Source organism: Homarus americanus, unplaced genomic scaffold (assembly GCF_018991925.1).
Source record: "Homarus americanus isolate GMGI-L3 unplaced genomic scaffold, GMGI_Hamer_2.0 scaffold51476, whole genome shotgun sequence".
Lineage (NCBI taxonomy): Eukaryota > Metazoa > Arthropoda > Malacostraca > Decapoda > Nephropidae > Homarus > Homarus americanus.
In genome coordinates, this window is record NW_024736148.1 from 2,906,566 (window position 1) to 2,916,467 (window position 9,902).

The 9,902-nt window shown below is 31.7% G+C and overlaps 1 protein-coding gene across 1 annotated transcript in view; it reads left to right on the forward strand.

Moving 5' to 3' along the window:
- LOC121872045 (probable ATP-dependent RNA helicase DDX56) overlaps window positions 1-9,247 on the forward strand; it is a 56,728-nt gene extending 47,481 nt beyond the window's left edge. The window contains exon 11 of the mRNA XM_042374710.1: window positions 8,117-9,247. Coding sequence (XP_042230644.1) covers window positions 8,117-8,179 — 63 coding nt within the window. The 3' untranslated portion in view covers window positions 8,180-9,247. The remainder of the gene's footprint in view (window positions 1-8,116) is intronic.
- The last annotated feature ends 655 nt before the right edge of the window (window positions 9,248-9,902 follow it).

The window sequence follows — 9,902 nt, forward strand, 5'->3', positions numbered from 1 at the left end:
TATATATATATATATATATATATATATATATATATATATATATATATATATATATATATATACAGTCAACCCTCACTTCACGCGGTCCCACATTCCGCGTTTCCACGTTTACGCGGTGCCCTGCCAGAACCCAGGATGCTCACATTCCGCGGTGGGTGTACCCCTTTACACGGTGAAGTATAATTTTTTTAATTTAGCTCATAAAATTCATACAAATTATCCGGCCAGAATATAATTTACATTGCTGGAATTCTTACAATTTGATGATCATTTTGAATATAAACATCATAGATTTTGCATTAGACATACAAATTTTAGATATAATGTTTACTCTTGAGTAAATATGTTATCTTTTGTGCAAAATATATGACATTTATATTCAAAATATTCCTAGTCTTACAAGGAATCCAGCAATGTCAATTATATTATCCTAACTTTAGTCTGATTTATTATTTATTACTAAAAAGGTAAACAGTCTGGTATTCCCACACATTTATCTAGTAGGGACGTTGGTGGGGGGTGAGGGGGAGGGAGGGAGGGACCGGCGACCGACCATCTGTTACCGTGTGAAGAATATATATTTTTTTATTAACTGAAGATTTTTATTTTAGCTCATAAAATTCATACAAATTACCCGGCCAGAATATAATTTACATTGCTGGAATTCTTACAATTTGGTGATCATTTTGAATATAAACATCATATATTTTGCATTAGACATAAAATTTTTAGATAAAATGCTTAATCTGAGTAGGTATGTTATCTTTTGTGAAAAATATATGACATTTATATTCAAAATATTCCTGGTCTTACAAGGAATCCAGCAATGTCAATTATATTATCCTAACTTTAGTTTGAGGTATTATTTATTACTATACAGGTAGTTCTCCTATAACGCGATAATTGTGTTCATGTAAAATATCGTGTTATAGAAAATCGCGTAATAGAAATAACAGGGCTTATGGAGAAAATAGGGTTAGGTGCAGATTACTCGAAATCGAAAAAATTTAGTAGGTAGCCTAATACAAAGGATAGCACAGTCTAAATAAATGTTACATTCATATCTAATAATGAAATCATACAGTAAATGTAACACTTTACTTGATGGGGGAGAAGGGTGATTTTGAGGTTGATAAAATCGAGCTTCTCTTCAAGTGTTATATCCTTTCTTTTACGATCATCACCGGGAATTCTATCACCAGAACGCTTCTCGTTGATATTCTTTACTATATTCACAGTTAATACAGTGGGGTATGCTATAACGAACGAAACTCCTACAACGAACATTATTTAATTTTTTTTTTTTCTAATTTATTGTTTTTTTATTACAAATATTGATGATATTCTTTATTTCAGGGGTTTAGATGCATATTTATGCACTTTTTTACAATTTTTACAATTTTATATTATATTTTTCAGTGTTAAGCGGTTGTATTTGGGGGCCTGGAACGGATTAATCCTATAACGAACGAATGCTATAACAAACAAGGTTCTAGAACCAATTAGATTCGTTATAGCATACCCCACTGTACCACAAAATTGGAGAAATAGTAAGCAAAAATCGCGTTATAGCAAACAAGCGTTCGCGTTATACAAATATCGTTCCTAATTCATAAATCGCGTTAGAGCAAATTCGCGTTATCAAAACACGCGTTATAGCAGAACTCACTGTACCTGGTTTTCCCCCCAAAATTTCTCAGAGAGGGAAGAACCAGCAGTGTAGTGTGAGAGGGGGAGGGAGTCGTGTCCATTATTTGAATGGACATTAACTTGGCGACTGTATTTCTCTATTTCTCGTAAGTATTAATGGTGTGCATGTACCATCATAAAATTAAGATGTTATTTTTACTACAACATAGGTATGTGCCTTCAAAAAGTGGAGTTTGGGATCGGCCTGGACTCCATTTCAATTAATCCCATATGTTATGTTATTCACTTTCACAGCGTTTCTCAACAGCGTTACCCTCCAGGTTACATTAAGCGTAAAGTGAAGATTAACTAATATATATATATATATATATATATATATATATATATATATATATATATTATATATATATATATATATATATATATATATATATATATATATATATATATATATATATATATATATATATATATATATATATATATATATATATATATATATATATATATATATATATATATATATAATATATATATATATATATATATATATATATATATACTACAGCGGTTAGGGACCCAAATCCAGGTCATAAGTCCGACATTGGTAGTAAGTCCGACATAGATAAAAAAAAAAAAAAAAAAAATTTAATAAAAATCTACAATGAAATACAGTACAGTAAAAGTAATGAATAATGATGAATGGATACAGTACAGTGAAAGTAATAAATAATAAGGAATGGATACAGTGTGACTGAGCACTTAACCTTTAATGTAGTCAGCTGAATGCACATGAGCCCCATAATTTTCTAATTATACATGGAGACATTAACTGGAAACGTTTCGGTATAGAAAATGCATGTGTCATTTTAAAAAAAAAAAAAATTTTTTTTTTATATCTATATCTGAGGCGGTCGTAAGTCTCGACAGTCGTAAGTCCACGTAGTCGTAAGTCGGGGTCTAGGTGTATATGTGTATATATATATATATATATATACACACACACACATACATACATACACACATACACACACAGTCATGCGCCGGTTAACGTCTGACCGAACAACGTCCGATCGCATATACGTCCGTGGCCCCCAAAAAAAACTGTATATGTGTATATATATATATATATATATATACACATACACATACATACACATACACACAGTTGCCACACACAGCGCGCCGTTAACGCCTGACCAACAACGTCCACGAGATATACGCCCCGTGGCCCCCCAAAAAAAAAAAAAACTGGACGCCTGCTGGACCACCACTCCACAACCCCTGACGGAGACACAATAACTCCTCCCCATACTGGTCAGATATTATGTGTTAAAGAAATATGCTTCATTTAGGGCTTTTCTAAGCATTTCTTGCCTCCAGGTGTAATGTTAACTCACATTCATTGAGGATAAAATCTTTCTGCTCCACAAATTGACAATAACACATTTGCTGCTGTAATCAGGACATATCTAGTTGCCTCAATAATTGCAAGTTGCATGGGGGTTGCAATTTCAAATTCTGTGGCATTACTAAAAATAGTAAAGTTTCACAGTGCACTCTAAGATTAAGAGAGAAACGAGGACCCCAGGCGTCCTGATGTGAGAGAAAAACGACTTGCATGACGGGGACCAAATAAAAAAAGTATAGCTACATGTTTTGTGGACTATAGTGCCAAGTATACCCCTTTTCATCACTCTTTTGTAATAGTAAACCTAGCCATGCCTATGTGTGTGTTTATGATATTTACTATAACATTATATATGTATTTAGTGGGTCTAAATGGTCGTGAAATGGGTGCCTGAACCAATTAGAATAAATCCTCTTAGGTTCTGTACTTTGTTATCGGCGGGGTCCCAATTAGGCGCTGGCACTAAGGGATGACTGTATATATCAGGACACTGGCCAGTTACTTGGTGTTATGGGTACAGGGTACCAAGTGACAGCACTAGGGATCCCACTTCCTCTTTCAAGGAATAAACGACAAAACTTAAATTGAAAAAAATCATTAAAATAAATTACTATCTACAAGAATCCTCCAATAAGTTATATTCACCCAGGTCAAGCTAGTGGAAAATTATGAGAAGAGCTTAGTCACTTGGGCAATGATAAACACGCAGGCCTTCAGCCAACTGTCAAATCTTATTCAAATAAATAAATAAACAACAAACGCCTCAGACATTCTGTCACCTCACTTCTGCCAAGGTTCTCCCACCTTCCCTTGTGTTCCCAGACAAAAGATTGGTGATTTCTTTATGTTTATTTTATATAATATCTCAGACTGAAGTTACTTATAATATAAATCATAATGTTGAAATCCTTGCAAGAATATAGAGATTAATTTGAATATAAACTCATATATATTCTTTTGTCTAAGATATAAAAAATAAAGCATTAGCGTACAATACTGTAGTACATCTTATGCATCAACTGTATTTTTGTAGATTATAAATTTCTTTCATTTATTTTCAACGATTTATTCACCATACTAAAATAAAACATAAAATAAAATTAGTGCAAAGCTGGAGTCCACATGTACTAATTTGATTACGGTAACTAAAAATTTTTATGTTCAGTGAGAAATTACATGTTTATATTCAAATAAATCAGTATCTTACAAGAACTCAGCCAGTTAATTATATTTTCCTAGGTCATATCATCACATTTTAAAATGAGAGAAGTTTAGTAGGACTACAAATAACACACAGAGCATTCCTTCACCTCAAACTTATCAGTTCTCAACCCCCACCCCACTTACTCCACTGGGCCATGGCCAGTCCCCCCAGCCAGGCTTTAGGCTTACAGTTTTTATCTTATAATATTCAGACTAGTTAGAGATTATACTTGTATTGTTGGAATCTCAAAAAGACAGCCAGTAATTTGAATATAAACGCCATATATTTTGCTCAAGAGATAAAATTACAGCAAGTGTCCAGTACTGTAGTATACTATAAAATATTTCTAACTGGTATTTTGGGTAGATTTATTATAGATTTCTTCTATTTATTTTCATCCATTTACATGCACACACCATACTAAAAGAAAGGTAATAGAAATAAATGACTATAAGTAAAAGTTGAGGTACATGTACTAATTCTGGATTATGGTACTAAAATTGTTTTGTCTAGTGCAAATTTTAGCATGTTTATATTCAAATTAACGTATGTTACAAGACTCCCAGCAATGTTAATTATATTCACCCAGGTCATTTCACTAGCTTTCTTTTATAAGAGAGAAGCTTAGTCACTTAAGAACTGATAATATACACGCGCTAGACCTGGGCCTGTGCCACCTGTCAAACGTACTACCTCCCCCACGCCCGCCTCCCTCTCTCCCCGAGATTCTCGGCGTTGCTGGAATCCATAAAACAGTGAATACTCTTAAGATAAAACGCCATGTATTTTGGAACAAAAGAGCAAAAATTAATCACCCGTATCACATGGCAGTAGTGATTTAATATAAAAGCGGCAAGGTACGTATATAGTATTCACAATACAAGTATACAAAAGTTTGTGATGATCGACACGTCTATTTTCGGTTAACGCTACGTTTCCAAAACGTATTTAGGAAAACGTATCTAGGACGTTAACACATATTTACTATATATATATATATATATATATATATATATATATATATATATATATATATATATATATATATATATATATATATATATATATATATATATATATATATATATATATATATATATATATATATATATATATATATATATATATATATACACACACACACACACACAGTATTACCCGCCTCACGCGGTTTCATAAGCGATTTTACCATTATATACCGGTGCCTGCAGAAGCTGAACTTTCCACTTAGCAGGTTTTTCCCTCTGTGATGAGTGTCGGTTTTTTCCACATATATCGGTGAGTGTCCGGCTCAGAGCTATTTTTAGATTCACCCCACCCGCCACCCTGCCTGACTGCCTGTTTTAGCTCATAAAATTCATACAATTACCCAGCCAGAATATAATTTACATTGCTGGAATTCTTACAATATGATGATCATTTGAATATAAACATCATAGATTTTGCATTAGATACAAATTTTAGATATAAAGTTTATTCTGGTAAATATATTTATTTTTGTGCAAAATATATTGTATTCAAAATATTCCTGGGCTTACAAGGAATCCACAATGTCAATTGTATTATCCTAACTTTAGTTTGAGGTATTATTTATTACTAAAAGGTAAATATTCTGGTTTTCCCACACATCTGGTGGGATGGTTGGTGGGGGGGTGGGGAGGGAGGGACCGACAACCATCTGTTACAATGTGAAGAATATATTTTTTTTATTAACTGAAGATATTTGTTTTAGCTCATAAAATTCATAAATTCATCGGTCAGAATATAATTTACATTGCTGGAATTTTATAATTTGATGATCATTTTGAATATAAACATCATAGATTTTGCATTAGACATACAAATTTTAGATGTAATGTTTACTCTTGAGTAAATATGTTATCTTTTGTGCAAAATATATGACATTTATTCAAAATAATCCTGGTCTTACAAGGAATCCAGCAATGTCAATTATATTATCCTAACTTTAATCTGAGGTATTATTTAATACAAAATGTTAAAATTTAGTTTTTCCAACATCTCTTGAAAGGATTGGTGGGGGTGGGGGGAGGTTGGGGACGACCATTAATATCTGCTGGAAGAAGGGACAAGGGTACTTTGATTGACAGATAGTGTGTGAAGAATTTTTTTTTTTTATTATTGAAGATATTGTTTTAGCTCATAAAATTCATACAAATTACCCGGCCAGAATATAATTTACATTGCTGGAATTCTTACAATATGATGATCATTTTGAATATAAATATCATAGATTTTGCATTAGACATACAAATTTTAGATATAATGTTTACTCTGAGTAAATATGTTATCTTTTGTTCAAAATATATGACATTTATATTCAAAATATTCCTGGTCTTACAAGGAATCCAGCAATGTCAATTATATTATCCTAACTTTAGTTTGAGGTGTTATTTATTTATTACTATACCTGGTTTTCCCCCCAAAATTTCTCAGAGAGGGAAGAGCCAGCCAGTGTAGTGTGAGAAGTGGGGGAGGGAGTTGAGTCCATTATTTGAATGGACATTAACTTGGCGACTGTATTTCTCTATTTCTCTTAAGTATTAATTGTGTGCATGTACCATCATAAAATTAAGATGTTATTTTTACTAGAACATAGGTATTGTGTTGGAAAAAGTGGAGTTTGGGGGTCAGCTGGTCTCTATTTCATTTAATCCCATGTTATGTTATTCACTTTACGCGTTTCTCACTTTCAGCGGTACCCTGTGGGTTACATTAACCGCTTAAAGTGTGGGTTGACTGTATATATATACAGGTTGACAATCCCTTATCCGAAATCCTTGGGACCAGATGCATTTCGGTTTTTGGAATTTTCTAGATTTCAGATTTTTTTTTTTTTTTTTTTTTTTTTTTTTTTTTAAACAGGGGTCAGCCCACCCTGGCACAGCAGGTCACTGACTCACATTGGGGCCTGGGTGCTAAAATATAATAATAATAATAAAAATAATAATTCATAGGTCTAGGTCATGTTTCTCACTTTTGATCTTTTTTTTTCATTCTTGTATTTCTTTATTATTATTTTATTATTACAATATTGTTGTTGTTATTATTATTATTATTATTATTATTATTATTATTATTATTATTATTATTATTATTATTATTATTGTTCTCATTCTTATTTTAATTTTGTGTATTTTTTATTAAAATTTTTACTTACTATGAATAATTATTATTATTCCTGTATTATCACTATTATTATTACCTGTATTATTATAATCATTATTACTACGGTATTTAATTTTCACCCACCAGGCCCCTATGTGGGTCAGTGACATGTGCCCGGGTGGGCTAATACACCCCCCCCCCCAAAAGAAAAAAAAGAAAAAGAAAAAATTGCTCCAAAAAAATTGGTTTTCGTATTTTTTATTTTGAATTTCGATATTGTCAGAAAGATATATATATATATATATATATATATATATATAGTATATATATATATATATATATATATATATATATATATATATATATATATATATATATATATATATATATATATATATATATATATATATATATATATATATATATATATATATATATATATATATATTTTTTTTTTTTTTTGTTATGAAATTATAGTACAGTCAAAACTTATTAACTTTTAGGTTAGATCATAAATTAATGGGAAAGATTGATGCTGTCTCACATTTTGTATTACTTCATCAAAATTACTGGCTCACTTTACTGAAACTTTTAAGAAAGTTCCCTTCAGAAACTGTCGAACATTGTCACTTGCCATTGCAGATTGACTAAGGCCTTGCAGCCTTTTGTTATGTTCTTGTAAAATTTTTGTATGCAGTATATACAGAACTCCTTTCTTCCCCCAGATAAAAAAAGCTGACCCCTTGCAGAGTATGGAGTTTTCAGGATTCAAGAAGCAGAAAACATGATTTTCAACTGTTATTGGATAAGTTGTTTGTCAATAGATTTTCTGTACTTTACAATGCAAATTTTCTGTACGGTACATACAATATATGTAAACAGTGAAATAAATATTTTTTGTTCTTTCTAAAGGGACTTGTTTTTGTTATCTGTTAATAAGCCAAGATTCACTTTTTATGCAGAGGTGTGTACATCACTCTGGCATGAACTGTAGATGAATAAGTTAGATGTTGGAATTTTCTTCTTCACATCACAAACTTAGGAGGGGTGTAGCAGTCAAACCTTTTCCTCCTATGGTAGATTTCTTAATATATTTTGTGACATTTTTTATTCATTGCATTTGTAGATTTATCATTTATTTTCTGAATGGTTTTATGTTTAGTTCTTTGTGACAGTTTTGACAACTGGTTTTTGTACTGTAGTAGTAGTAATAATAATAGTGGTGGTAATCGTAGGAGTTGTAGTAGTAGTTGTTGCAGTAGTACTGTAATAGTATTGAAGAGGAAATGATGACTTGTTAACTTTTCAGGGATAAAGACCCCTGGTATGTGAAAGGAATAATGGCTGGATCATTTTGGGGTTTGAATCAGGGCTGCCGTTTAATCCTCAGCTGTATGACGTCATTTTTCCTCACATTTTCTTTACGTATTAATGTAGGTAATATCTTGGCAAAACGATAGATTTGGGTAAATAATGCCATTTTCACTGCTCCATTAGTTTAATATAAATATGCACATACAGTACAAAAACTCTATAACCTTTTAATATTATAACATAACATAGGAGCATTAAACACTAATTTAAAAAACAATGTTAAACAGACATTAGCATCCTCTGATTTGGTGTAAAATTTATACATCCACCCTGGAATTTCACAGCCTCAGACAAGGCATTTCTGGGTTTTGTTTTCATTAAATTAAATTTAGAAAATAGTCTCTGCATCAAACTGGGGTTTCCACAGCAGTCAAGGGTCCCATTTTGACTTTGCAAGTCATTTATTACCCACAATCCATTTATACTTTACATTATCTGTTGATATATGCCTAAGGAGTTGATAAAAAATTTCATATATATTACCAAAGAAATTTTTTTTAATTCCTTTACATTTTATATGGATTTCTAACAAAGAGGAATATATTCCTCATAGTATTTCGGTGAGGACAGACTCTCCTCATGACGTCACTCACTGTCATTTGTATTCCTCGTTGGCAGACAATACAGTAGAACGTCGATATAACATGAGATACATTCCAAGAGAGGTCGCTTTAAACCGAATTCGCACTAAATCGAAGTGTTGTTTCAGTGGAATAATTTAGTTTGGTACTTGAGAGAAACACAAAATACTAAAAAGACTGAGTCTACCCAAATGCACCTCAGCCCATCTCCTAGAATAAACAAAACAATGTTTTTTGTAGTATTATGTTCAAACAAACACTCATAAATCAACACAGCTAAAATTATGTGATGTGAAATGGCCTGTTTACTAGTGATCAGCTGATGTGAAGATTGGGTGGGGGGGGGAAGGTGAGGTGATATGCCTTTAAGTTTTTCTCTTATAAAATGTCACTGAACTGACATGTTCTAATTAGTTTTATTACAAAGGGCTAAAAATTTTATCTCTTGTGCAAAATATTTGATGTTTATACTCAAATTATTTGCTGTCTTGCAAGGATTCTAGCAGTGCAAATTATATTCTCCTAACTCTAGTCTGTGATATTATATAAGATAAAA